The sequence below is a fragment of the Fusarium phalaenopsidis genome (assembly GCF_050370095.1).
Source record: "Fusarium phalaenopsidis strain FUZ10S chromosome Unknown contig_32292, whole genome shotgun sequence".
Taxonomy (NCBI): domain Eukaryota; kingdom Fungi; phylum Ascomycota; class Sordariomycetes; order Hypocreales; family Nectriaceae; genus Fusarium; species Fusarium phalaenopsidis.
Genome location: NW_028145410.1, coordinates 2,369,426 through 2,397,164, shown reverse-complemented (window position 1 = coordinate 2,397,164; position 27,739 = coordinate 2,369,426). Strand labels below are relative to the sequence as shown.

The following is a 27,739-nucleotide window of genomic DNA, read 5'->3' as shown; positions in this document are numbered from 1 at the left end:
AAGGGAAATATTCCAAACCAGACCAGCCTCTACCTCTGTCGTTTCTGTTCCCCTCACCTCGAGTGTCCTCTTACCCGCGAGTTGGGGCTCTGGCACCAACCTGCAGCGGACTCGCCCCTGGACAAGATTATATCGAGAAGAATCGCCGAAGCAAGGCCAACAAGTGTAACCTTGACCTGAGTCAAAAACGGCGAAGCCAAATGGAGGTCTGCGATGGCATCCTTATAACTTGGCCATGTTGGCCGCCGTGAAAAAAAACTTAGAGGTGTATCGACGGTGAATCACATCCACACGTGTGTGGTGGTGATGCCATCGGCTGGCCGACAGTTATGAAGCACGGACAGAGGCAGTAATTGGCCAGACTCGGGACACAAGTGCGGCAAACACATGAGTGATGATCCAACAGTAATGTCAAGAAAAGAAAGCACCTTGATGCAATGATTCTTTGTTGATTTTCTCCATCAAACACTCTTACATAGAAAGGCACCCTGGCCATTTGGAACCTATTCACATACATCCATGGCAACCATACACCAACACATGTTACCCGTGTCTTCCCTGCCCCTCATCATTCCCCCAACAAGCGTCTTGTTTCTGCGATAGTCCATGCATGCAGAGACGCTCGTGCTCGTGACCACATTTCCATTAACGGCATTTCCACCAGGGCCAGCCTTGTCATCCATGAAGTGAATTTCCCCGGCACCGAAGATAGCCCGAGACTCCCCGTCGGTATGAGTCGAATTCAACCAAGAAAGAAAAGTTTTGTGTATACTTGAAATCCCCATATCTGTTCGAAGGATGTAAGGTTGGGGGACCGAGGTGCTTAGCTTAGCCACATATATGGTGCAAATCGATGCATCCCACAAGATTGACCAGCTGGTCAAACCCCCTCATTAGTCTAAATGTTGATGAAAGGATCGTGCGAAAAGAAGGCGAGTAGGTATCCAAGAAAATGTGCCCCGGAAAGAAAAAGGGGTCTTTAAAGCTATCAAACCCAAAAACGCCTGAACGACCAAGCTGAAACAGAGGCGCAGATATAGGCAGTCAACGCGATGACCTGAAAGTAAATGCTAAGCAAGGAGGTTCACGCTCAGCGGATTTACTAGAAGCCGCCTGGCGGATATGCACTTCCTGGCACCATTCCAGGACCTCGCCCACTTCGTGCGTTGGGCAGCTGAAAGTCCGGGTTGTCCAGGATCATGTCTTGGCGTTGCTGCTGCTGGTTTACTGGTCGTCTCTGTGGTACCTGTTGGTATGGCATCGGGGGTGGTGGGTTCGGGTTCCAGCGAGGGTTGATGCCGCGTTGAGAAATAGAGGTGAAGTTGGACCGTTCAGACTCGGCAGGACTTCGTGCGCCTGGGTTGTTGGCATGAATATCTTCGTAAATGGGCTCGATGGGAGGGGGTTGAAGGTTGTTGGAGGATGTGCCAGGAGGCGTGTTGGACGCAAAGCGAGGATCGACGTCTTCATAATAGTTACTGTTTCCACCCGTCATGGCCTGCTGCGTAACTGGAGGTGTGTTTCTGCCAGGAAGCTCAGCCGCTGAAGGGCCTGTCACCAGAGGGGATGGGGCGCGTGGCGAACTGCGGCCGTCGCCTTGGTTCCATGCCGCTCGGGGAGGAGCATATTGCCTATGTCTGAAGTTAGTATCTCCAAGCGGACCAGGGAAACATGTAGCCTACTCATCGGTGCTGTACTTGCTTCCGTCGCTCATGTAGGTATCATGTCGCTGCGGGATTCGCCCCTGTTGGAGACCAACCATTCCAGCCACATCCGCATCACTATCTCTCAACTGTCCGTTTTCTCCTTCGCGTTGAGCCGTCGGAGCCGCATCCATCTCAATTGCTTGGCCGCCTATCGTGGCAGGCTGAGTTCCCGGCAAAGGAGGGGGAGATTCGGCACGCGGCAAAGCTGAGTCAGGGGTGTATGCCGTGTATGAGACCGTGTTGACGCTGGGCATCGAAGGGTTCGTTGAGTTGTATCCATTGGAAAGATCCGATGGCTGGTTGTCATAAACACCATAGGCTTGGGCAGGAGATGGTCCCCGCTCGTACTGCCCGTTGTATCCAGGAGGTGGCGTGCGACCTCCCCTCATGCTGCCATAGGCCCCCCTGGGCGGTGGTCCATATCCTCCTCGGCCTCCCCTAGGACCATATCCACCCCGTCCAACAGATCCATAGCCTCCACGGCCACGCATTGGGGCCCCGTAGTTGTCGTATCCACCACGTCCATAACCTCCTCGTCCACCACGATAGCTTCCGCCACCTCCTCTTCCACGGGTACTCATGCTGGGCGACGGTCCTCTCCGACTCGCGTACGGGTCGGGAACATCGTTAATGGGGTTTCCAAACTGATCACGCGAGGGTTGCCTCTGTGGGCTTCTGTTGAAGGCGGCAACCTCTCCCACGCTCGCGGCCTCATGGATTGGCACTGGAGATCGATTCGATGTGGTTCGGCGAGTGAGTGGGATGTTTTCTTCGCTGGTCTGGTCGTTCTTCGCCTGCTGCTCAAAGCTCGCGAAAGCGGGGAGATTGTCGTGAACACCATTGCCACCACTCACCGTTGGCAAAGTCGGCTGTCTAGTAACGCCTACCTCCTCGGCCGGTTTGTTCTGAGCAGCCCTGTTGTAGTAATTTTCGCCGCTCATCTCGGCATTCTCTGCGATGCGCCTCTGCCGGTCTTTCCTGCTGATCAGAGTGCGGCGCATCGCGCAGGTTACCAGGCCGCTCATGGCCACCAAGATGGTGGCAGCGAGAACCAGATATGAGCCCCATGCCAGGTGCGGAACAAATAGGAGTACATCAATCAAGAACGCCAAAAGGCAGACCAAGAAGTCAAGGAATAGAAAGATGAACAGTATAAGTAGGAATCTCGTGGAATGAGATGGAGAATGAAGGTGAGACACAGCTGCCATAATAAACAAGATAAGTGTGATGAGTGCAGCAACTGGGTGAACGACGAGGATAGCTGAGAGCGTGTTACGAACGCCAGAAGGCAAGTCAAAGGCTTGCGTATTGTCCCCAACTAGTTTTTCTATACCAATGTTAGCTTTTCCAGCAATGACTGTCTTTCAGTTTGGTTGGAAACTCACCAGTGTCATATCCAATTCCAATGTTGCTGCATCCCTTGCCACTCTCGCAGTAGCCAAATACACCGTATTTGATGCCATCGAAGTCGCTCAGCGGGATGACCTCAATTACAGGAGTAGAAAGAACGGCGAGCAGAAGCAGCGCAAAGGCCGCAAACAGCAGGATCGACAGCGGAGTGGCTGGCCGCAACATGATGGCGATGCGCTAGGCGCTTGGTTGAAGCAAGGGAAACAACAAGGAAGCGAGCGGCCGACGTCGTCAAGACGCGGGGACAGGGCAAACGCGATGATTCAGTGCTGCACTATTTCGATGGTGTTGTCGGTGGCAGCTTCGGTGGACGTCATGGGTCAATAATAATGGTCGTTGGAGAAACGGGCGTGATGGTAGCGAAAAAGAGCTTCGCGTAGCTGGTGGGTTGTCGATTTGAAGATGAATCGTCCTCTTTTCCTGCAATCGAGTCTGCTTTCCCAATATCCTTCCTTCTTGGTCTATTGTCGTCTTCCAAGGTTGGGCTCAACGATAAGGCTCGGCTAGGGTTGCAGGATGGGGCGCAGTCGCAATAACTGAGGTGAATGGAGCTTCAAAATGTTATTGAACGGCCAGTCGTGAGTTCAGCGGCGCGTAAACAATGCGCACGCGTTCTTTCAGACGTGATGGCCTCGGTGGCCGTTAAAGATCGTCGTCGACGTCAACGACGTTGCTCCAGAGAATGGAACGACGTTTAGGATCAAGAATGGGTTGGTAGGTACCAATGTCTGGCGAGCAGCGAGGAGGGGATATGGCCTGGTTACCTGGGATCCTGAGGTGTAATCGAGTGCTCCTTCCAACTTGGCTCTGTGTGGCTTAGCTTGGCGCCGGGGGTGATTGTGGGCGCTAGTCCAGGGATGGATGGTGGAACTTGGGAGAGTGGGTGCGTTGGCCCAGGTCCCAGGGGCACCATTTGTGCTATGTAGAGTGGCCTTGTCCGCTATCGGGACCTAGACCGTTGACGAACGCCTCTAGCTGCGAGCTGCCTATCTTTTGCGATTCATCGAGGGACAGCTTCAGTAGTAGATTGCAATACCTAACTAATGCTTGAATACAACAAGATGCTTACTGTTGTTCTGTTTTCCCTGTGCAAAAAATCTCCAAGGTTCTGCACATGCATAAGCGAGACAAGCTACGAGTCTAATTTGGCTCAAGTCAATGCCCTTCCTCACTCGTCCCCATCCATCCATCCTACTATCCTGCGTACCATCCATCGAAAAAGGCCATCCATTCCCCGCTCAGGCACGTTATCACTCCATCCAACTTCGCAGGGCTAGTCCCTGTCCAACCGGGTCCGCCGCCCGTGGAGCTTCCCCGTTCATAGAAGCCCACCAATCGCCCGCGCCGCAACCGTCATTTCTGGGTGCTGTCGTACGAACTGCCTCTCACGCGCCTTTGTTCGTCTTTGATCTAATTTCCTCGTCTTCAGCCAGTCCGACCTGGCTCGATCGATGCCGCTATCGAGCTATCGTGCTGGGACAATTTCAAGCCTCCCACAGCTCAAGGCTTGGTGGCATCTGGCCGGATCGTTTCCTCCTCCCTCTAGCATGCCTCTGCGAATGCAGATGACAGCATCCCCTCACGGCCTTGACCTTGTCTGAGACGTCGATGGGACCAACAAGCCAGCCAATTATGGATAATCTGCGATGCTATGTGGTCCAGGTATGGATGGACTTGATTCAGAACCCTACCCACGATGTCAGGCTACCTAACGTCCAGAGTCCCATCTGGGAAATTGAGCTGTTACCTTTATCGACCTCGCTTTCGCAATGACCTACGCGTCCAGGCTCGTCTCTTCCCAGGCGTGATAGAGCTTCATTCTGGCGTCACCCCGGGGTTTGGTCTCCCCATCCGACACACGGCCGAGAAGCCATCAAAGTCAATTGTGCGCTCCACCGACGAATCAATGTGCAACTCTCAAAGTCCCAGGCACGCGGCTCCAATCTCCGGGAGTGACAAGTCGCGCCAAACATTCATGCTCTCTCAGCCTCAGACTCTCCCACAGACGCTCTACTGTACCAGCTACGTAGTGCGAATCAGCCTGTGACGGCCCGATGTTCCTATGTGGGCCTCGTCCATCCGCCAGGATCCTCCACGTACGCATCGCACATACGCGCATACGCGCATCCGCCGCGCGCACAGAATCTAACAGTGAACCCATCTTTAGTATCTCGATGTGCTCCGTCCCACCCGCTGAGACGAGACAAGCTGCATAAGGCTCCACGTTTCGGTACCTGTTGGCGGGCTGTAACAGATTTTTTTCGAGTTTCAGATCAACCCAATACGAGCACCGCAGCGTCATCATGCTGCTTGACTGGTCCGCAGATCTCGAAATAGATGGCAGGGCGTTTATTTGGTGTCCGGTCCTTGCTGTGTGGTTCTCCTTCGTCGTGAGGCTCTACAGAGGTGGCCACCAAATATAGCCATTGTTCGAGAACATTGCTATCCTGGAGCTTGCCCTACCCGATATGATAACTCTTCCAGCCCTTCGCTATCTTTTTGTGATGGCAACCTTCACTCTCTTAACATGGTTCAATTGCATGTTCTTCATTCAGCAGTGTTGCCATGCACGGCATCCGTGCCACCCAGTTGAGACGTGACACGGAAGTAGCATGGAAAGGTCCCGGAAAACTACAAGACAACTCAGCCAGCACCAAGACGGCACTGCCGCAAGACTCCCGTAAACAGGAAGCATTTCCACATGGTCATCTCTTTGATTGCCCATCCACACCATCCGTGGTCCGTAGTGCAGACTGGACTGTAGGGTAGGTAGCTAACGTACAGCTACTAGTACCTACCTATGGGTGACATAACGTTGATAACGCTTCCCAGCGATTGCTATGCCGTGGGAGAAGATCACCCGGGAAATAGGCTTAAATAATCGAATGAGAGAAGTTGTCCTTGTTCGGTGACTTCGTATATTGCGGTAGAAACACGCCGGCGGTCGGTTTGACCGGTATGGAGGCTCACGATAGAGTATCATCACATACTGAGTTACAGGCATTCAGGTAGACAACCTCCACCCATACCTTGGTACAGCAGTCGAGGGTCCAGACTGGCGTCTTTCGGTGCTGACAGGTTCGGTGATGCACTGGGAAGAACCTATGGCAGGTGATTACATCTTGGCGACAGTTGAGAGACACGGGGACCGTGGCTTGGAGTGCAGATCGATCACTACCTACCGGGCTACCTATGTGTTTCTCTTCCTTGACGAGAAACGGAACAGGCCGAACCCTCTTTCAAACGGGTTACAGCTGTTGCAAAACTACCTCGTCTACATCCATATGTAACCAGGATAACAAAGACATTTTACACAAAGACGCGGGCTGAAGTTGTTCCGTGCAGCTCACGACAACCTCCGAGACAAGCAAGCTTGATCGGTATCTCCGGCCCCCGCGCGGACAACAGGTCGCGTGCCCCAGCCAATTCTCCGAAGCTCGCCGGCGATAAGCTTCCTGCCCCGGTCTTTTTTTTTTCTATCACGGACGTCATTCCTCCGGACATTGCGCAAAGTCCATCATCCCGCTTCTTCCTCTCTTTGTTTGTCTCTCTACACTCTACACCACACAATTGCCTCTGCGATTGATTGTCTCTTCCCGTTCCCAGTACGACTGCTCGTTACACCCCATGCTGCGTCGCCTTTAGCCAGATACAACCCCTCAATCGCCAGCATGTTGCGCTCCAGCATGCTTGGCTCCTCGGCGCGAGCCGCCCTGCGTCCCCGGCCCACCGTCACCGGTCCGTACCGAAGATTACAATCCGGAGGCCCGTTCCAGGCTATGCGACCACCGTCACCGGCCGAGCTCGGTGCCCCAAAGAAGGCAAAAGAATACCGAAGGGGACGGCGGTGGGCTCGGCGACTCTTGATCATATCCGCCGTTGGAGGCGTCATATACATTGGGGACAGCCAGATCTACGCATCCGGGTTCGGACGATCAATGCGCACCTTTGGGACAGGACTCCTTGTCGCCCTCGACTACAAGGTCAACTTTCGCCCTCAGCCGCTCACCGGGGGCACGGTGCAGGACCTACACAACCGCAATGCGGAGCGGTTGTTCAACTTGCTTCGCGCCAATGGAGGTCTATACCTCAAGATTGGGCAGGCTATTGCCATGCAGAGCGCCGTTCTACCCCCGGAGTTTCAAAAGATGTTTGGCCGCATGTTTGACGATGCGCCGCAGGACGACTGGAAGGACATCGAGAAGGTGATACGCGAGGACTTTGGCAAGAGCGTCGAGGAGGTCTTTGGTGTTAGCTTCACGGGTAAGGAGGGTATGGGTTTAATGGAGCGCAAGGCCCGGGCGAGTGCGAGTGTTGCTCAGGTCCATTGGGCAAAGCTCGCCGACGGACGAGAGGTGGCTGTCAAGATCCAGAAGCGAGAGATTGCCAAGCAGATCTCCTGGGATCTGTGGGCATTCAAGTAAGTTACCGCCCTACACTGAAGCCTCGTATGCTTTCTGACACAGACAGGACCGTGACCTGGATCTACTCCAAGTGGTTCGACCTGCCACTGTACACGCTGGTGCCTTTCATCACCGAACGACTCGAGCTGGAGACCGATTTCGTCAACGAGGCCAAGAACTCTGCGAAGATGCGCGAACTGGTGAATGCAGAAAGCCGCCTCAAGGGGCGAGTCTACATCCCGACAGTGTATCCTGAGTTCACGACAAAGCGAGTTCTCGTAACAGAATGGATCGAGGGTGTGAGGCTCTGGGATAAGAAGTCTATGACGTCGAGGTGGCTCGGAGGGTACGGCAGGGGTTCGCCGGGCGCCGGAAGCCCCTTGCCCGAGGTCGACATGGCCGCCGCCCGCCGGGAGCTCCGGACACGACCGTACAGGGAGAATCTCAAGCCGGAGCGCCAGGAGTGGCGGGGCCGCCGCGGCCGAGGCGGACTGGGTCTCTCCACGCGAGAAGTCATGACGACCATGGTAGATCTCTTCTCCGCGCAGATCTTTAAGTGGGGAGTCGTCCACTGTGACCCGCATCCGGGAAACATCTTTATCAGACGGCTCCCCAACGGCCGGGCTGAGCTGGTTCTCATCGACCACGGCCTGTATGTGTACATGTCTCAAAAGTTCCGACACGAGTATGGCACCTTCTGGAAGGCGCTCATGACGTTCGACAACAAGACGATTGGACAAGTGACGGAGGAATGGGGTATCAAGGCGGCAGATTTGTTTGCAAGTGCGACTCTGATGCGGCCGTACGAGGGTGGTGACATGCGAACGCACAAGGGGATCATGAAGGAACTGGAGGGCAAGACGCCGGGTGAGCGACACTATGCGATGCAGCAGCGGATGAAGCAGGGCATCCGTGAGATCTTGACAGACGAGGAGAAGTGGCCAAAGGAGCTCATCTTCATCGGCCGCAACATGCGTATCGTCCAGGGCAACAACCAGTACCTGGGCTCGCCTGTCAACCGCATCAAGATGATGGGTGAGTGGGCGAGCCGCAGTCTCTTTGAGGATCCTCGACTGCCACTGGGTCAGCGCCTCCAAAACCGCTGGCGGCACGTCATCTTCAAGGTGGTCATGACCGCGTCGGATGTAGCCTTTTATATTTTCAAGGTGCGGCAGTGGCTGGGTCTCGGAGGCGGCATGGAGGACGAGATGGAGAAGCGCATGAAGGATGTTGCTCAGGACTTTGGCATCGAGCTCCAGCATGAAGTGTTCGAGGGCTGATTGCCTTGTTGATCATTGCCCCGGCGGAGGGAAGGATTTCCCGCTGTATGATTATGATAGATACTCCCTGTCATCTGTATGAAAAGTCTTGGTGTATGTTAGATAGATGGCGAGTTTGGGGGCATTATTCCGCTTTGGCGGAGGCGTCAGGAGAATCGGGATAGAGAGCGTACCCGCAGGTGTTTGCTACAGGCGCCCTGGCATCCATCTCATGTCACTTACAAGGAAACGAAAATAGAAACCACTCTTCAGTTCAAACCCGAGGGCATGGCTGGCTCCCGTGCTGAGCGCTCAACTTTGAAGCGGGGTTTTAGGAAAGCAGATTTATGCTGTGTCACGGTGAAACCCGCACAGAGTTTTTAACCACTTGGCCTTTGGATATGAAGGAGGATGAACTAGAATCTGTGATGCGTAACACGGGTGTTGCGCGGAGGCATGTCCTGGTGGGCTGGCGCTTACACAATGTCTTGCAATGAACGACTTGAGGCGAGACCTATAGATTCTGTCGTGTGGTTAACCGACCACATTTAGTCTGTCCAGGGCAATCTCGTTTCGTTTCATGAGTCAAGAGCGTCTGGCTCAAAGGGATCTCACTTGAAGTACCGACAAGGAACCAGCTTGTCGTCGACGTTGGGCTGCACGATGGGTGGAGCAGCCTGGTGATCTGCGACGATCAGCCCTGATCAAGTCAGCATCGGGCATGGCAGCTAGCTCACTCGACCAGTTGACGAACCCATATCTGATGGACACTCTAAAAAGACACGACTCAAAAGAGTTGAAACGAAGGGTCAAGAGATGGATCCCCCGGGCTAGGGTTCGGAAAGCCGGGACAAGGTAGGATTTATCCCCGGTGGTTGCAGGGGACCTGCAATTTCAGCAGGGCAGGTCACATCGTCGTGTTCTCGGGGTAGGGGACGGAGGCTCGTCGGGCTGGTCGAAGAGGTTAGCTGCGTCTCTGGTGTTGCGACTCTGACTCTGACTCTGACTTGGCTGGTGCTTGGTGTTGAATGTTCAACACGTGGCGTTTTGAACAATGTCTCGAGACGGGACTCGCAGACAATAGGTATCTATCGGGGAGGTGGAAGAGGTTCAAACCAACCCATGCACCGTTTCTAGAAAAGCGGCCCGCAGGAGTTGAAACCGGACCACTCTTGGAAGAGCGTGTTTTGTTTCTTCTATCAGATGCAGCATGTGCCCTGCAATGAAAGCCGTTGCGGCTTGGTTTGCAGCAGGCTCCATCCATCCATTCCAACGCGTGTTCCGTGGCTGGCGTCTTTTGCGCAGATAGGTAGGTAGCCGTCTAAGCAGGAGAATGGCACTTTGCAGTTGAGGCGACGGATACTGTCCTGGTGCTATAGGGGTCCATGTTAGCGCAAGTGGAAGCTGAAGCCTTTAGCGGCCCAGACCTTTGTGGGCGGACTGTTGGACGGATGCAGTTGGCGGGGTGGAGCAATGGAGGTGTCCATGTCTTTAGCGGACACTTTATCGACTACCGCGGTACCTGCATCAGTGGGCCGTTGAAGCTTGACTGGGTACCTCAGCTGAGCCAAGACGGGCATATTGGAGCATGACAAAGCTGGAGCGGTACAAGATGAGGATATGTGTATCCCTCTGCGATATGAGCGTCGCATGTAACCGGTTTTAATTAATTAATTGGCATTGGATCCGTGTCTTGCACAACTCCAACTGAACACTTCCATCCATTGGAACCCAAAGGCATGGGCCCGTGGCGTTAAATTGGCGGGGCCTCGCGTCCCCGCTTAGCGCGTTTTGTGCCTTTGAAGCACCATCTCGGGGTACGTACTAAACTCGTCCACCAAGTGCACGAACAGGAGAGACGACGCTTCTTGATGCATGGCTGAGCTGAGGGAAGCACACGATCTTGCTTCTGACGACACTGAATGCCGCCCCTTTATGCCCTCTTTACTGGATAGCTGCCGTGGAGCCAGTCGGTTCCCTATTAAGGATTCTGGCCCCCCCTAACTAATCCGCCATCCCACCCCCTGGGCAAGCTTGGGTTTGGTGTCTTGGACCCTGCGCCGGCGCTAGCGCTGCAGAAGAAGCTGGCGAATCGCATCGCGTCTGGGCCTTTCCCGAGTCTTGTTGTAGAGGGAAATGCGCCGAGAGCTGGCGACGATCAACGTCTGTCATGGCGATGGCCATGCATGGATATTAGCCACGGAGACGAGATGAGGTGGAGGGCTGCGAGTCTGGAAATATGGCCCTGTATCTATCGAAACCTAAACAGCCCCGGAGGCACCTTGGTTCTTGGGCTGTGTACCGTATGTACTGTCCCTGTACTAATCGATGGTTGGTGTGTGTGACCATTGTAAATTGTTTCGTGCCATCATCACCCATCCCATCCGCCCCTGTTCTGCATCTTCCAGGCCCCTTTCCGCTTTCCAGCCTTTCTTCTGTTTCTCCCCTGTTGCCGTTCTCATATCTAGCGCAGTACACAGCGGACAGCAGGCAACTCACTTACCGAGTGCCAATCTTGGCCCCCCGTTCATGGCGGGCTGTTTTCGAACAAGACTGGTGACAGCCAATCAACCCCCCCAGCACACTCGAAACCATTCGAGCTTGGATTCCCCTTGCAAAACGGGGTCTCGCTGCTCTTGGGGCCCCCTGGGCGTTGTCCATTCGTTGCCAACGTCCTCTGACACGCATCTCGTCGTGTTTCCCATCCGTCTCGAGCAAATAAGGGCTCTACACAACTTGCGCGCTCCCGTCGCTCGCACACACTGCCAGACCTCCACTGCAGGGAAAGCCCAGGCCAGCTTGCACGTCCAACTCATCTCCCGCTCTGCTCTGGCAGTAATTACACCTTGACCCAAGACTTCTCAACTCCAATCGAATCCAACGCTTCGGCCTTGTTTCTAACTCCTTCTCCACCCATCTCTAACGCTCACTATCGGTACTTGCACCCCCCCACAACCACAACTTCGCTCGACTGGCACGCGCTCTCGCGGTCTGGGCATCCATCTCATCCCCCATCCCATCCCATCCCATCATCATCGCCAACCGTCGCGCGCGGTCTCCTCTTCCCTCCTGAAATCGCCCATCTACTTGTCCCTGTGTGTATCTGTGGCTGACTGAGGCTCGAGACCAAATACAGCCCAGACGACCTGGCTGATATCCCCCTTGGCTGTCGACCGCCGCCTCGTCTCTCCATCGCCCGTCACTTGTCCGTCACCATCGCCTGTCGATAATCAAGCCCGTCGCCTGTCAACCCGCTTTTTACGCCGCTGGGTCCCTTCAACCCGTCGACTATCGTGCGCCCACCATCCGTTCACCCTCCGTCTCGCTCGCTCCCGCCCCCGATCTTTGGCCACTTCCACTTTACTCTCGACTCGACTCACACGCTCGGTCGTCGCTGCCCCATCCAACCCTCCCTCCATCTCCATCTCCGACCAGTAGTTGGTTCCTCCCCGCCGCTTTCCACGCGCTCCGCACCCTCCCATCCTTCGCGCGCCGCCAGCTTATGCCCTCCCTAGGCCGTCGTCCCTCCCGTCCGTCGCGACTCTTTTCTTTTCATGATCCATCCCCCAGAGGATGAGCAACGACCAGACTCGTCGTACCAGCTTCGGGATGTTGCTTCGACGCAGTAAGAGCGGTGATCTGGGCAAGGGCGGCCGTAAGGCGCAGGCCCTTAGAGAGGCCGAGCTCGAACGCCAGCGCCAGGCCGCTTCTCGTGTTGCTCCCAAGCTGCCCGAGTTCGCCAACCATACCGAACAGCTCTCGAAGTCTTTTGGCCCCGAATTGCGACCCGAGTCGCCAGCCAGCGCCCCCCGTTCCGACTACTCTGCCATTCGACCCTCCGCGGAGTACTCGCGCGGCTATGGTGCTGCCATTACCTCTCCTGTCGCCGTGCCTGTTCCTCCGCTGCCGAATGGCGGCTACGATCCCTATGCTAGAACCGAGAGCATGACCAACCGTGGTCGGTACAGCTATGCTAGTAGTGCTATAAGCACCGTCAATAGCCCTCGTCGCGTTCGCAGAAGAAAGGATCCTACTCCATTGAAGTGAGTGTCCAATGCCCTCTTACATCTGCATTCCCTTGGCGTCGAGCTACCTTTCGTCGCGTCTTGATCTTAATTTCGTGTAAACTAACTTGAGCCTTTAGCATTCTCATCATTGGCACACGCAACTCTGGCAAGACTTCCTTTCTCGAGTTTCTCAAAACCGCACTCGCTCTCCCACCCAAAAAGCGAGCCAAGAAGGGTGATGATGAGGTCCCTGAAAATCGCAACACTCCCTCTGGAAACTTCATTCCTCACTACCTCGAGACCGAGATCGATGGCGAGCGTGTTGGCCTGACCCTGTGGGATTCGGAGGGCCTGGAGAAGAATGTGGTTGACCTTCAACTTAGGGAGATGTCAGCCTTCCTTGAGAGCAAGTTCGAAGAGACCTTTGCCGAGGAGATGAAGGTTGTGCGCTCCCCAGGTGTACAAGATACCCACATCCACGCGACCTTCCTCGTCCTCGATCCCTCTCGTCTTGACCGTAACATTGCGTCTGCGAGAAACCCAGCCATCAACGGCCAGCAAAATGGCCACGCCTCGAGCATTCGCGTTCTTGGCAGTCTTGACGAGGACCTTGACCTTCAGGTCCTTCGCACCCTCCAGGGCAAGACAACTGTCATCCCCGTCATTGCCAAGGCAGATACCATAACTACGAAGCACATGAATGTGCTCAAGAGGAGTGTGTGGGATAGCATCAAGAAGTCTGGCCTGGATCCTATGGAGGCTCTTGGCATTGACGATGAAGACGACGGCAGCATCTCGTCTGACCGGATTGCCGAAGAAGAGGATGAAGACGACGAGGACGAGATTGCTGGGCGCCGAGAAGGTGCTCAAACACCCGAGGGCGATGATCTGCCGATCCAAGGCTCGCGAGATAGCCCGGCCGCCTCCCCTAGCTCCAAACGGCTGTCAACGAGCTCTATCCGACGACACCGAGCACAGGAGGAGGCGAAAGAGAAGGATGATGAAATTCCCTTCTTGCCGCTTTCCATCATCAGCCCTGACCTGTATGAACCAGGTGTTGTTGGCCGACAGTTCCCCTGGGGATTCGCTGACCCCTACAACGAGGAACACTGTGACTTCCAGCGTCTCAAGGAAGCTGTCTTCAGTGAATGGCGCTCTGAGTTGCGTGAGGCCAGCCGAGAACAGTGGTATGAAGGATGGAGGACGAACCGACTCAAGCAGAGGGAAATTCCCTACCGCCACCGATAGGTGGCTTCAACAGAGAGCGAACCAATGGTTGACTCAAGGGAGGACATACACATACCTCGTTGATTGACCATGCTTGCTTTTCAAGCCAGCCCGCTCTCATCTCGAATGGATAAAAATCCACACGATACCAAAACCGCGACATTACGGACCTTTTTCCTTAACGCCCAAGCTACCACTTTCACGTCATAACATTTTCGGAAACTCTGCAGCATACCCCTTTGTCATTTTGTTACATCGATTGCTTTCTGAACTCACGCACGAGAGGAGGCATCCATCGATGGATGTTCACGGAGAGACATTGTCTCCACTCGTTCTCACGGCTGATACCCCCTTTGTGAGACATTTGCTCTTCACTCGACCGCGCAGCTCTAGCCTGCTGGACCAATGATTGCAACCAAGTTGTCGACGTCCAACGGTCTCACCACCGGCTCATGACATTTTTCTTTGACTCTGTTTCTTTTCAAAAGATTTCTATCTCGAACGGCGGCGGCGTTTGTGTTAGCGGCCTCGACAAAAGAAGAAAGCCTCATTCAAATCACAACGATACAGTTATTGCTCAACTCAGCTCACCTCTGCCTTACTGCCTTTCTTTTCCGCGTGTCGATATTTGTGTGCGTCCTGCACTGCAAGGCGCTGGTGCCTGGCCTCACAGGCTGAGGAGCTAAAAAGGATGAGGACCGCGCCCTCCCTCTGTCTTTTACGACTTGATGGTTGCACGTTGGGAAGACGCGAAGCAGCCGTGGGGAGGAGGAAGGGCAAGGAATGCAGAGGATGTATAAGGATATGTGTTGGTGCAACTCTGTAGATTTACTACTGTCCGGGAGACGTCTCTTTTTCTTAGTTTCTTTTTTTCTCCTTTACTACAAATCAAATTTTCAACGTCTTCTTTCCAACAGGGTTCGTTACTGTGGTTAACAACACGGCTGACATGATTCAAGCCTTATTCTCTCTGACCTTGACAGAGCATTTGAAGTGGTAACGGTTGTGGCAAAACTCAGTTGTAAAAGTCATACTACATACAGCAGCTATCATATCGATCCATAAACGCCCGCCTTTCCGATTGATGTTATCACGGCCGGCCACCCATTTCATAAGGTTCATAGCAAGATACCAACGCTCCAACGATAGCGATACACTCAGCAACAACTTCGACCACTAGGCGCAACGGCGTCTAAAAGGTCTCCATGGACGCTGTCCTGAATTCAGTGCCGATCGGGCGGCCGTCTCCATCGACATCGGCTACCCTGCGGAAGGGGTTCTTCCCATGACTCTGTACTTTCATAACCTCCTTTGGCCCCAGCGCAACCTCATCGAAGAGCGGGGGCAGATTTCGATCCGTCAGGAGGAATTGGACCTTGAGGTTGCGCGCCTTGTCGCGGCACGCCTGCTGATTCCGGGGTATTTCGAAGCGTTCCTTGCCTCGTCTTTCTATGACAGACCACCCACAATGACACTCGGCGATGAGCTCGATGAGCATATTGGAATCTGACTCAGTCCAGGGGATGCGCTTCTGTGGGCCTTGGCTTGAGTTGAGGCGGTTCTGGAGGGCCATCTCTGCGTATCTCTCATCGACGGCCCTGAGGTTGGCTGCTGAGGACTGAGGTGGCGCGGTAGGCGATGGCTCCGGAGCCTGGCTTGGAGAGGGCTGAGAGTCAGGTACTGATTGTTGAACTCGAGACTTCTTGGGCGGCGGGGGGCCCATTAATCCTCGGGGCTCCTCGCGTCTGATCGACTTGACACTACGGGTATCAGTCTCAAAGCACTCTCCCCCGGAGTCTTCATCATCATCATCATCATCCGAGTTCTCCACGAATGGACCAGGCCGCTTCTTCTTGGGTCGAGGCGGAGGAAGTGAATCCCTGAGCAAAAGATCTGTATTTTGGTGATCGGGGTAATCGAGAGGAGCATTCCGTCCAGGGACTACGAGCTGTTGATTCGATGGTGGTACCGTGCTCTCTCTCTGATTCCCTTCTTGCAAAGCCCGGATGGACTCTTGTCCAACAAACAGACTTGGCCTGATGGATGTATTAGCGCTCGTCCTCTTGGGCGGTGGCATGGTGCGGTTACTTACTCGGCCTCGCCAGTCCCAGCGCGGATAATCGACTGCGATTCGGATGCGAGATCGTCAGCTTGGCTTCCCATCATACCCTCTTGTTGGTGTTCGTAGGGAGTGAAAGCTCGAGTGTCAAGTTGTACCGAAACTTGTTTCTCGGCAGGTTTTAGAATTTTGTAAAGGGCCTTGAAAGTACTCTGAAGCTCTGGGATCAGTTGATCCAGACCAAACTTCTCCCTCAGTAGGCTGATGGCTTCTCCAGCCTTCTTCTTATGAACAATATTGACAATTTCGGAGACGCGTGCTGAGCAGAGCTCATCGTGATCCTCCCCTTCTCCCCCAAGTTCCAGGAAATGGCCACCGGCGAACAGCTGGGCGTAATTTATTTTCCCCTTGCCCTCATCTTTGCAGAATATGGAGGCTATGAGTCTCTTGTAGTCGGTCTCGCCGGTTTGACGGGAAAAAGATTCGATGAAAAGCCATGTGCGAAGGTCCAGCATGGTTTCGGGTTCCTGGAACATGGATTGTTCTAGGACAAACCACGCAGGAAACAAAGGCCAAAGGGTTGTCAAGAAGGATGCCATCTCCCTTTCGTTGTCGGGGTTAAAGTCGCAAAGCTTGTCAAACGCTGTCACCACATTGACACGCGCGAGTGCGGCAGACTCGCTGAGAAAGGGCGCCCAGTCGATAAAGGGTGCCGTGTCTTCTTCCTCGTACTCTGCTCGGACGCTCTGAAAGGCGCGTCTCTTGATTGCAAGACGGCCATGGAAGACATCTGGATCCGTGTCTCGTTTTCCGATATACTCCATCAAGTCGTCAGCTGCCCTGCACAAGTCGGGGATGCTAAGCTCCAGGATTTTTCGTCTGGCGTCATTGGCCTCTAAACCGACCCGAATCTCCTCGCTGTGATCTTCAAACGATGCGCCCTCCTCATCGCTATAAATGCTGGATTCGACATACTCGCGACCCTTGGCAGGCTTGACATCCTCAACAAACTTTTCATCCTCGCCAAACTCGGTCTCATCGTCAACCCGACTGGGCTCCGTTGCGATGCTCGCAATACTAGCGGTATCGACTGGAGCGTTGCGCCGAGCGACCGGGTCCCTCAGAAGCTTCCCCTTGGATTCTTGCGTGCTTTGACTCTTGCGCGGCGAAGAGCTGAGGGGGTTAATCCCTCTATGTCGCGTCGCCATCGGCGGCAGCGAGGGAGCAGGCGCAGGCGCATAGCGTCCTGCGCGCTTCGCATAACTCCTGGTCTCCATCAAAGCGATGAGCTGCAGGAAACGAAGAGACACTGTCAGATGCTGCAACTGTAAGTCTTTTGAGAGTAGGCAGAGACGCGCTGATGATGGTTGCTGAATGTTTGTTTTGCGATCGTCTTGCGACGCTGACCCTAACCCTAGAATTTGGCTGTGGCGCAATGCTGTGATTGGCTAGAGCGGTGAAGAGCGCGGAGTGGGGCAGAAGTGAAGCATGGACCATCCGTCCGGGCTGGGAGCCAATCATCTGCTCAAGTGCTCCATCACAGGTTGGACTGAGTTTCGCTGTCTTGTTAGGCACGCGGGTATAGAAATAAATGAGATGCCAGAGGACCAAGAGGATTACCTAACTCCTCATAAGTATAATAAATTAATTCATAAAAATATCATAAAATAGTATAGAATCTAGAAGATTTTTTATCTATCTTTATTATATTTTAATAACTATATTTAGAGGAGAATAAGCTAATTTGTTTATCCTCGTGTCTGTTAGGGCATGTTGTGAATTGATGCGCGGTAAATGCACCCACCCGCAGAGGATCATGTATGAGGCCGAAGAGGGAGGCTCTTGTTCGGAGCTTTATATACATGTGGCTCAGATCGCCTGTACTCTCCAGCTCAGGTTAAGCAAGACTTCTTTGAATATGCCTGTCCATATGCATTATGCTCTCTTCTTCGTCTTGGATGCAGCAATGCGATCCGGACCAAAAAGTCCCGCAAAATAGGCTGTTCGTGTCAGCAGGAGAAAAAGCTGTTTACAAATATCAGCTGATGGTCCAAGGCGATCGAGAAACCCATCACTCACCGTCATGGCAATGTTCCCCCAAGCCATAGCGTTCCACTCAACAGGCCTTACGAGCTTTCCCCACCCAAGCCCGTAGCAACTGAACCCGATGTGACCGACATCACCGAGCCAGAGAGCGACGAGGTAAGCCCGGACGACCTTGTTTTCAGATGTCGTCGATAGGACTGCTATGCCAAGGAAGGCCAGCAGCAGATACAGATTCCCCAGCTGCCAAGCCACTACAATACTTCCCTCAGAGGTAGCAATGCCATCCTTCTGAAGGACTTGTTCGCCAATGAACCAAGCTGGATCAATGACCGCTCCGAGGAAGCCGGCAACCCTATGCGAAACGTGAGCGGCTGTACAAAGAATGACCGTGTTTATATCCGTACAGGGAGATTGGTTCAATAATGGTGAATACCACACGTGGAAAGGTTGGGAGAGAAGATGCCATGGTCACAGGTCAACCAATGTCTGGCAGATGGTCACACTGAAGTCGCAAGGTGTGTGTGGCTGGCTCTCTCAGTGGACCAGTTGGAGCTGGAGGCACCATCTGATAACCCGCTTCCGTTCCCCAGAGGCCAAACCCGAAGCCGGCTTCCGAGGCCGGTCCCCAACAGAGCAGAACCGGCTCATCACAAGCGAGACTCGTACAGAGAGACTTGCCGATGGAAGGGCATTGGCCAATCCAAACAGCCCGTGATCCACTGCAAGGGGGTTCAAGTTGAGCCGAGGCGCTACCCCGGGATAGGAAGTGGTGCCCCACTCTTTCCCTCATATCGGCCAAGCTCCGGACAAGAAATCAAGGTGATAACTCACGATAAGACCAGCCTTCCCCACTCCTGGAGAGCAAGTCTCGCCATAACAGCATTTTCAAATTCAACACCAAGAAAGCGCTCAAGATGATTTGTTGATTGAGTTCCTATCTTGAATTAAAGCCAAAGGTTGAATTTCCGTTATCGTAGAATTAGATCTGGTTCCGGGGCACGGTGGAAGGTGTCAAGGCCCCGGAGAGCTACGGGCTCCTGTTAGTCGAAAGAGGGTTTGTCCCTTGGCCAGCTACGGAAACCCGCCCTTCTCCACTAACGAACCAAGGCCCAAGGTCCAAGGTCCAAAGCTTCACTATGTGGCGATTTCACGTGCTGCTCCAACAGAGAGACAAGCAGGTGAGACCTCAGGCGTTAACGACCCCGACTCTGTGTGAATCTGTTTCCCATTCCCATGGCCGAAATGGCGCTTTGAGCTCCTGTCCCTCCTTCTCAACGGCTGCTTCTTTTCCCCTCCCCCTCTCCTCTCCCTCGCCTGAACCTGTGTGTGCCTGTGCCTGCTTCTTGGTGGCCCTCGACTTATACCCAATGTGCCATCCCAATCCCGCGAGCCCACGATGGCCACGATCGAGCCACGCTTGATTCATCTGCTCAACGAGCCGACGACGCCCCAGATTCCGCATACCGACCTTCCCCCGCTGCAGTCTCTTCCGCTCCCCAAGGCTGCCGACCGAGCCCTGCCCCCGCTTGAACTCGACACGAACCCGCGAGGCGAGAGACCAGCCGCCGATACCCAACCCATCGCCAACGGTGTTGGCCCGATATATCTTGGGGCTGATGATGGTACCCTCGATCCTTGGAGGGAAGGAAGTCGTCAAGATGGGAAGTCAGCGGTGACCTCGGGACCCTTTCCGCTGCGTCTAGCGCTGGGTGATTCCGACGCCCCGGAATCATCCCACTCGATAAGCCGGATGCTGGATGACAGTCCCGATCTCCCGGATGATGCCTCCAACAAGAAGCGGCATCGTGGGCTTCATGTCAAGGATGACTTTGTGCAACTGCCACAACCTCTCAAGAAGCAAAAGGCCGCCCAGCAGGCGCCTGTCATGCCACCTATCATCAACGGACTCCACGAGCCCCCGCCACACGCTGCCCTGTTTCCGCCAATATCGTCCGATTCATTTGACGGAAAGGATGGCGCACAGATGAAGATGCTGCACGAGTTCAACCAACCTACACAGGAGACTGACAAGAATTCCAATTCCAACAAAGGACGGAAACGGGCTACCAAGCCCAGAAGAAAGTGGTCCGAGGAAGAGACAAACCATCTCTTGCTCGGCGTCGACCGGCATGGCGTAGGAAAGTGGACCAGTATTCTTGAGGATCCCGACTTCAAGTTCAATGGCCGAACAGCCGGAGACCTCAAAGACAGGTTCAGGACTTGCTGCCCCGATGAGCTTCGCAAGTCTAGCAAGTCATCTGAGCTTGGCTCGCCGTCACACTCCGGAAAAGGGACGAAACAGAAGGGTAAGACTGATACTCATTTGGAAAAGATTTTGATAGATGGGGATACTTCTTCAACAATGAACAAGACCTCGGTTCCACAGAACGACACAGACGGAACCCCGAAGCAGAAGAAGAGTCGTGCACACCGCAAGAAGATGGAAGATCTTGTCGAACTGGGGATTCTCGGGCCCTTCAAGAAATCCCATCGTCGTGAACGTCGGCCTTTCACCGAACAGGATGACCGAGAAATCCTCGAGGGTCTCGACACTCATGGCCCTGCATGGACCAAGATACAACGGGATCCTCGCTTCCATCTCTCGAGTCGACAACCCACCGACCTGAGAGATCGTGTACGCAACAAATATTCCAATATCTACCATCGCATAGAGAAGGGCACGTTCCAGACCAAAGAGGCCAGCCGCGGGAGCGATGTTATGGAACCGTCGGTGAGCATCTCAATCGAGAACTCACTTAAGCTGTCAAAGAGTACTGCACTTGAGCCCCAGACGAACCGCTCAACATCACGAGAGGATCTTCCCAGGTGGCCACTACAGAGGATGGACACCGGGGACAGTCTACACGCAGTCCAAGGATTCGAGTTTGGAGAAGCTCCGGCCCCCCAGTTCATGGGCGGCGAAATGGACATTTCACGCCTACTTCTCGATGATGCAAAGCTAGCACAGGGGAACCAACGCTTTGGACTCGAGGGAGTTCCTGGTCTGACACCACCGTCTGGTGCTCCACAGGAAGCTCGCAGTAAGGAGGGGATGCAACACCTGGGGAGGTAGTACAAGGTGCTGCTATAACGTCATGAGCAGGATGATCTGCACTAATGTTTACGAAGGTTCCGATGCTGGAACAGGAGTTGGGAAATATTGAATTGAACAAGGGGTCTGGGCGTACGTAGATTGGAGGACATCCATGGGACAACAAAAATGGCAGCACGCGCTGGTCAACGGCCATTTATTACGGGCTGACATTATACACTGGCGCTCATGGGAGGGAAAATATGGGTTGCCTCGCAGGCAAAGATGGATTGTTTGAGAAAAGTTTTAAAAGGAGCATTGTTAGATATCCTCGAATATTACTGACGAGACATGGCACTGGCCATCCATCAGACCTTGGTTGGTCTGGAAAGTAATACGACTTTCGGTTGTGAAGGGTCTTAAGTTCCAATGAATCCGTAATGACTCGTGATGAACAATGTCGTCAGGAAATATCTCTAATGTAGATAGGGGCAGAGAATCCTCTTGTCCAAGTTGAACCACTACAAGCGTTCATTCAACCCATTCCACTCCCCCACTGGTCTCCTTGGATGGTTGCTGAGGTGGATCCATGATGTTCAGATTCATCAGCTGACCCTGCACGTGACCCACAAATTCCCCTACAATCGTAGGGCACGAAACCCCCCCGCCGGCTAGCGCTCGCGAAAAAAAGTGTGGTCTATCAATTCGCACTTTTGCTCCTCGTCCATTAGGCCCTTCGTCCATCTTCCTCAACACCGTCGACTAACCAGCCAACCGACACCATGGCCCGCGGAATGTGAGTACGACCACGAGAGAAGCCATCACGGTCTTTGCAGACAAATCCCCCCGTCGATGCGCGACTCTCCACCGCCGTCCCTGGCCTGGAGGACGAGATTCTGACCGTCTCAATAGCAAGAAGCACCAGAAGCGCCTCAGCGCCCCCTCGCACTGGCTGCTTGACAAGCTGTCCGGCACCTACGCTCCCAAGCCCTCTGCCGGTCCTCACAAGCTCCGCGACTGCATGCCTCTGATCGTCTTCATCCGAAACCGCCTCAAGTATGCTCTCAACTACCGTGAGACCAAGTCCATCCTGATGCAGCGACTGGTCAAGGTCGACGGCAAGGTCCGCACCGACTCCACCTACCCCTCGGGCTTCATGGACGTCATCACCATCGAGAAGACCGGCGAGAACTTCCGTCTCGTCTACGACACCAAGGGCCGATTCACCGTCCACCGAATTCAGGCCGAGGAGGCCGAGTACAAGCTGGGCAAGGTCAAGCGTGTTCAGCTTGGTCGTGGTGGAATCCCATTCTTGGTCACGCACGATGCGAGAACGTGAGTTCTGTCAGACATCATTCAGCCGTTGGATCAAGCTTTGGTCGATTCGATTCACCTGACGCGACAGGAGCTTTATTTGACGGTTGTATGTTCCTCCCCGTAACCCCAATGCTAACGAGCGTCTGCAGCATCCGCTACCCTGACCCCCTGATCAAGGTCAACGACACCGTCAAGATTGACCTCGCCACTGGCAAGATCACCGACTTCATCAAGTTCGACACTGGTGCCGTCGTCATGGTTACCGGTGGACGTAACATGGGTCGTGTTGGTGTCATCACTCACCGTGAGCGCCACGACGGTGGTTTCAACATCGTCCACGTCAAGGACGCCATTGACAACACCTTTGCTACCCGTGAGAGCAACGTTTTCGTCATTGGCCAGGACAAGCCCTGGATCTCTCTGCCCAAGGGCAAGGGTGTCAAGCTCACCATCGCTGAGGAGCGTGACCGCCGACGCGCCTACGCCATCGCTCACTAAAGTGTGGATGGTTCTGCGTAAGGAATGGGAAAAATGGCATGTGGTCTGGAGTCTCGGATTTGACGTTTGCTTTGCGGCTTTAACTACCCTGGAGATAGCCAGCCCCATGAGGCTACGATAAAAGATGAATTTGAGCCAAACACGCAGTGTCGTCGATTCCGAAGAGTTGTTCTTGCGTTATGTGACTTGTCCATATTTGATTGTCTCTGCCTTGAAGCCTCAGCTGGGGTATGAATGTAGCGACTTCGGGCTCTGATTTGGAGTGTGATGTTGGACCAAGGTTAGCTCTCAATTTTGAGTGAAACACGCAACAAGTGACAGGAATATTTGTCTCCAGGGCCGTGGCATAGCTCTTTGAGATGTGTGATTTGGCCAAGGTTCGAGGCCAACCAGCAGCAACTGGAGCCGTGACTGCACCTCGGAACCGCAACTATCAGGACGTGCAGCAACTGCTCCCACGTATGTAGGCGGTTTTGCTTATGGGTCGTGGGAGGAGGCTACACACAGAGTGGAGATGTATGGAGACAGAGTGGGAGCTACCTAGACAAAATACTCTATAGCCTCGAAAGACATCAACTGGTGGATGAATTGCAACATGGTGGGGAAGAGCGAGAGCAGTGTAGTATGGAGATGAGTAGAGGTTTTCCGAGACATCGGAATTGACTTTCTGAAGTGATATTTTGTGTTCGTTATTAGACGGTTGAGGTTGTGAAAGGGGACACAAGGATTGCTTGAGCATGTTTGCTTCGCCTATACACCACCGTCTGCAATGCTGAATTGGCCAGTAGGCATGATTGGCTTAGTGGTAGAACGCATTTAACAGATACACAGCGCATTTCTCTTTGATGACATGTCACCTTTTGCTCTCCATATGTTGTTGTGGCCCCTGTTGCTGGGGTTGCTGAATAGGCCACGGAATTGAATCGAGAAGGTTCCGAAGCCAATTGACGTCCCGAAGGAACGAGCATGGTGACGTAGGAAATGGTAGATAATCCAGGCACTGTGAGATGTCGATACTCAGTTGGGCTGCCGAGACGGGACGGAACAAGCATCCATAGAAGCATGCCCAATGAAGTTGAACACGATTGCTTTACCAAGCATGAGTCTGCAGGGGCTGTCATTTGACCTGGATGCGCGTGAGGTTGTGCATATCCCGTTGTAAGCCATGATGCCTCTTCCTGGATACACCCCACGTCGGTCGAGATTGCTGATTACGACGTCGGCAATCAGCCAAGACCAGATTCGTCTCCCTCGGCAGAAACCCCCAAGCTCTCCATCGAAACTAGCTACTTATCCCTCTCGACCCCCAAACTCGCAAACTGGACCAAGTGGGCTTTCGTCTCTGTTGCTCTCCACACCCTCCCACGCTTGCAAGATGCAAGAAACCTGGGCCGGTACGCAGGGGCTGACGGCCTCCCTGGCCTGTATGTAATCCCTAATCCCGTCCCGTGCGAGGTGGGAGGGGAGAGGAGGGGGGCGGGGGAGGCCGACGCAGCCAGGACAGGCAGCCCGGACAGGCTCACCGAGGTATCAGTTACGCACGAGGGCGAGAATGCTTGACTAACGGGAACTGGAAGCAGACTCGGCGACGGACCGTCCTTTTCGAAAGCGACTCGACCATGCAGGTCTCATGCGCCATGCTCCTCTGCTGTGCATGAGTGCGTTGCCTGCTGCGTGGGGAGCCAGCGAGGCGGCGGACGATCAACAGCCTAACCAGCTGCCATCTACAGCAAGCTACATACACAAGCCAGACAACACGCACGACACCCACGCGCTGCCATTCGACGGCCGGGCCCTGGGCCAGAGATCGTGTGCCCACTGGCCGTTTCTAGCGCCGGGGGGCTAATAAAGAAACGAAGAGAGAGAGAGGGAGCCATTTCCTTCTGTATTGCATCAGTCAGTGGAGGCTAAGACCGCCGTCCATCGCTCGGCGCCGCTCTCCACTGGCGCCGCCCCACGACATGTCGGCGATGGTTCCTCCTGCCGACCCGACTCGCGACTGACTCCCCGGGTACTTATACATCGTGACGTTTCCGGTCCCGACCCGACTCGCGACTGACTCCCCGGGTACTTATACATCGTGACGTTTCCGGTCCCGACCCGATCAAATCAATGCCCCGTTTAGGCTTTGCCGGCTTGGCTTGAAGGTTCTGATCTGTCTCTCGTCTCGGTCTGAGTTGTCTTGTTTTGATTTGTTTCGTTTGTCCATTCTGGGCTTTTTGCTTTTGGGCACATTTCGAGGCCAGACTCGCTTAGAGGCGGCAGCATTCTTCAAAACCCATCCCAGAGGCAAAAACGACTTTCTCGTGTTGGAAAACCAGAAAATCACGGTTCGTGAGAAAAAGGGTCAAGGGCTCGGTTATCTGATCAAAAAGAGATCTGATCTTGGTTCCACTTCACGAACACAATTGCGGGTCCCTAAGGCGTTCCTTTCTTTCGGACGAAGAAACCGCAAACCGCTATCGGCCTCGGGCCTATTCTCACCAAACTCCCAAATGCTCACCAGCAGAAGTACGGCCCGAGCCCTCCTGGGCCGCAGTGCTCTGAGGTGCAGTGTCCGCCGCGGCTTCACCACATCGTCAAGGCGTGTTAGCCCCGAGGCTTCGGCGTCTAGTCATGGCAGCTCCGACAAGGCTTCAGGCTGGTCTGGATCAAGGGTCTTGGCTGTTGCTGTTGGAGCCGGAGCTCTTGGTTGGGGAGTCGCCAGTTTGAGCAGACAAGGTGATGCCAGTCGGTCTTTGGAACCGGTTGCCCACCAGTCAACCGAGTCTCGTTACGCTACACTGTCCGAGATGGAAAAGGTAGAGACATTTTAAGAATTCTCATTGTTCAAAGACTGACTTGCAAAGGCCATCCAGAAAATCGAGAAGGAAGTTGGGGTCGAAGGCTTCATCTCGACAGACCCCGAGGATCTTCATGCCCATGGCTATTCAGAGTGGTCGACCGTCAACCCTGACACTCTGCCCGTGGCAGTGGCATATCCCCGCACAACAGAGCAGGTATCAGTCATAGCTCGCATCTGTCACGAGCACCGCGTGCCCATCATCCCTTACTCTGGCGGCTCGAGTCTCGAGGGCAACTTCTCAGCCCCCTACGGAGGAGTCAGCGTCGACTTTGCTTACATGGACAAGATCATTCAATTTAACAAGGATGATATGGATATTGTGGTGCAGCCTAGCATCGGGTGGCAGGACCTTAATGCGCAATTGTCGAAGATGGGTAGTGGGCTCTTTTTCCCTGTTGATCCTGGTATGCTAAGTATGTGGTCTCGGGGAAGCTCAGATGCTGACTAGAAACGACAGGCCCGAGTGCCAAGATTGGCGGTATGATTGGGACAAACTGCTCTGGTACTAATGCTGTAAGGTATGGTACCATGAAGGACTGGGTCATCAACTTGACTGTTGTCCTGTCTGATGGACGCATCATCAAGACAAGGAGAAGACCGCGCAAGTCATCGGCCGGGTACAACTTGAACGGACTCTTTGTTGGCTCCGAGGGAACCCTGGGTCTCGTGACAGAAGGTATAAACTCCATAACCCCATTTGAGTATTTCTAAGCTGACGCTTGCAGCCACCCTCAAGTTGGCTGTCATCCCTGAGGAGTATTCGGTTGCCGTCGTCACATTCCCCAGCATCCGCGATGCCGCTGCAGCAGCAGCTGGCGTCATGCAGACAGGCATCCCAGTTGCCGCGATGGAGATCATGGACGACGTCCAGATGAGGGTGATCAACCTGGGCGGCGCTACCAAGCCGCGAATCTGGAAGGAGACGCCAACGCTGTTCTTCAAGTTCTCGGGCACCAAGGAGGGTGTCAGGGATAACATCACGCGGGTTCAAAAGATCACGGCGGCCAACAAGGGAGGCGACTTTGAGTTTGCGCGAGACGAGCGCGAGCAGAAGCTACTGTGGTCTGCGAGAAAGGAGTCGCTCTGGTCAATGCTGTCCTTGAGAAAGAGCGGTCAAGATGTTTGTAAGTGCTATACCTCTTGTAGGGTGTTATAAGTTGACTAACATTTCATGATAGGGAGCACCGATGTGGCAGTCCCCTTTAGCCGTTTGGCTGACATTATTGAGGTGAGCAAGAAGGAGATGGACGAGCTCGGTCTTTTCGCTGGGATCCTGGGCCACGTTGGCGACGGAAACTTCCATGAAGGCATCATGTATAACAAAGATGTGCCCGGAGAGCGTGCCAAGGTAGAAAAGTGCGTCAAGAACATGGTGAGACGGGCGCTCGACATGGAGGGCACGTGCACAGGGGAGCACTCGATCGGATGGGGCAAAAAGGAGAGTTTGCTGTGGGAGGTTGGGCCTGAGACGCTGGCAATCATGGCGACGCTAAAGAGGGCGTTGGATCCTCGATGGGTTATGAACCCAGGCAAGATCATGGACGTGCCGTGGGAGAGGTCTGAATACCCAGGGGCTGAGACAGCAGTGACGCCCAACAGGGTTGTGAGGAGCGAGTGAGGGAGGTGTTGGTGTATTGCATGGTATAAGGGGAGACTAGAGAATGTTTATTAAAAATGGATGCCAGTAGAGTCTAGAATCTGTACCTACCTACCTACCTACCTATCCATTTGTGTTGATGCGGTGATCACAGTTCTCTCTGGGATATTGTAGGGTAACCGACCCCCTGAGCTCAAATTGAGTAGATGCAACAAGTCTTTCCTCACGAGATCAATAGAGCATGACATGATGGCTTGAGTTGTTGCCCAGTGGCACATTGCATATACCAGTGATTGGCCTGGTGGTGCAACTGAGGAGTAAAGGGGCATATTTG

At 54.0% G+C, this 27,739-nt stretch overlaps 7 protein-coding genes across 7 annotated transcripts; 5 read left to right on the top strand and 2 right to left on the bottom strand.

The window, feature by feature from the left end:
* Nucleotides 1–1,102: 1,102 nt before the first annotated feature.
* Nucleotides 1,103–3,281, bottom strand: LRP88_05030 (SUR7/PalI family-domain-containing protein; the record flags this gene model as incomplete). The annotated part of the gene is made up of 3 exons (XM_083241594.1): nt 1,103–1,631; nt 1,683–3,033; nt 3,092–3,281. The coding sequence occupies 3 exons, from the start codon at nt 3,279–3,281 to the stop codon at nt 1,103–1,105; spliced, it is 2,070 nt and encodes a 689-aa protein (XP_083102742.1).
* A 3,506-nt stretch (nt 3,282–6,787) lies between these two features.
* Nucleotides 6,788–8,799, top strand: LRP88_05029 (ABC1 family-domain-containing protein; the record flags this gene model as incomplete). The annotated part of the gene is made up of 2 exons (XM_083241593.1): nt 6,788–7,536; nt 7,587–8,799. The coding sequence occupies 2 exons, from the start codon at nt 6,788–6,790 to the stop codon at nt 8,797–8,799; spliced, it is 1,962 nt and encodes a 653-aa protein (XP_083102741.1).
* Nucleotides 8,800–12,351: 3,552 nt separating this feature from the next.
* On the top strand, nt 12,352–14,033 carry LRP88_05028 (uncharacterized protein; the record flags this gene model as incomplete). Its single annotated transcript, XM_083241592.1, has 2 exons — nt 12,352–12,821; nt 12,923–14,033. The coding sequence occupies 2 exons, from the start codon at nt 12,352–12,354 to the stop codon at nt 14,031–14,033; spliced, it is 1,581 nt and encodes a 526-aa protein (XP_083102740.1).
* A 1,171-nt stretch (nt 14,034–15,204) lies between these two features.
* On the bottom strand, nt 15,205–17,348 carry LRP88_05027 (uncharacterized protein; the record flags this gene model as incomplete). Its single annotated transcript, XM_083241591.1, has 2 exons — nt 15,205–16,048; nt 16,105–17,348. 2 exons carry the CDS (start codon nt 17,346–17,348, stop codon nt 15,205–15,207), a joined length of 2,088 nt encoding a protein of 695 aa, XP_083102739.1.
* A 2,165-nt stretch (nt 17,349–19,513) lies between these two features.
* On the top strand, nt 19,514–21,190 carry LRP88_05026 (telomere repeat binding factor family protein; the record flags this gene model as incomplete). Its single annotated transcript, XM_083241590.1, has 1 exon — nt 19,514–21,190. The coding sequence occupies one exon, from the start codon at nt 19,514–19,516 to the stop codon at nt 21,188–21,190; it is 1,677 nt and encodes a 558-aa protein (XP_083102738.1).
* A 740-nt stretch (nt 21,191–21,930) lies between these two features.
* LRP88_05025 (40S ribosomal protein eS4) lies at nt 21,931–22,963 on the top strand (the record flags this gene model as incomplete). The annotated part of the gene is made up of 3 exons (XM_083241589.1): nt 21,931–21,944; nt 22,061–22,483; nt 22,615–22,963. 3 exons carry the CDS (start codon nt 21,931–21,933, stop codon nt 22,961–22,963), a joined length of 786 nt encoding a protein of 261 aa, XP_083102737.1.
* A 2,495-nt stretch (nt 22,964–25,458) lies between these two features.
* On the top strand, nt 25,459–27,426 carry LRP88_05024 (FAD-linked oxidase-like protein; the record flags this gene model as incomplete). Its single annotated transcript, XM_083241588.1, has 5 exons — nt 25,459–25,764; nt 25,813–26,212; nt 26,266–26,484; nt 26,534–26,932; nt 26,987–27,426. The coding sequence occupies 5 exons, from the start codon at nt 25,459–25,461 to the stop codon at nt 27,424–27,426; spliced, it is 1,764 nt and encodes a 587-aa protein (XP_083102736.1).
* Between the last annotated feature and the right edge of the window lie 313 nt (nt 27,427–27,739).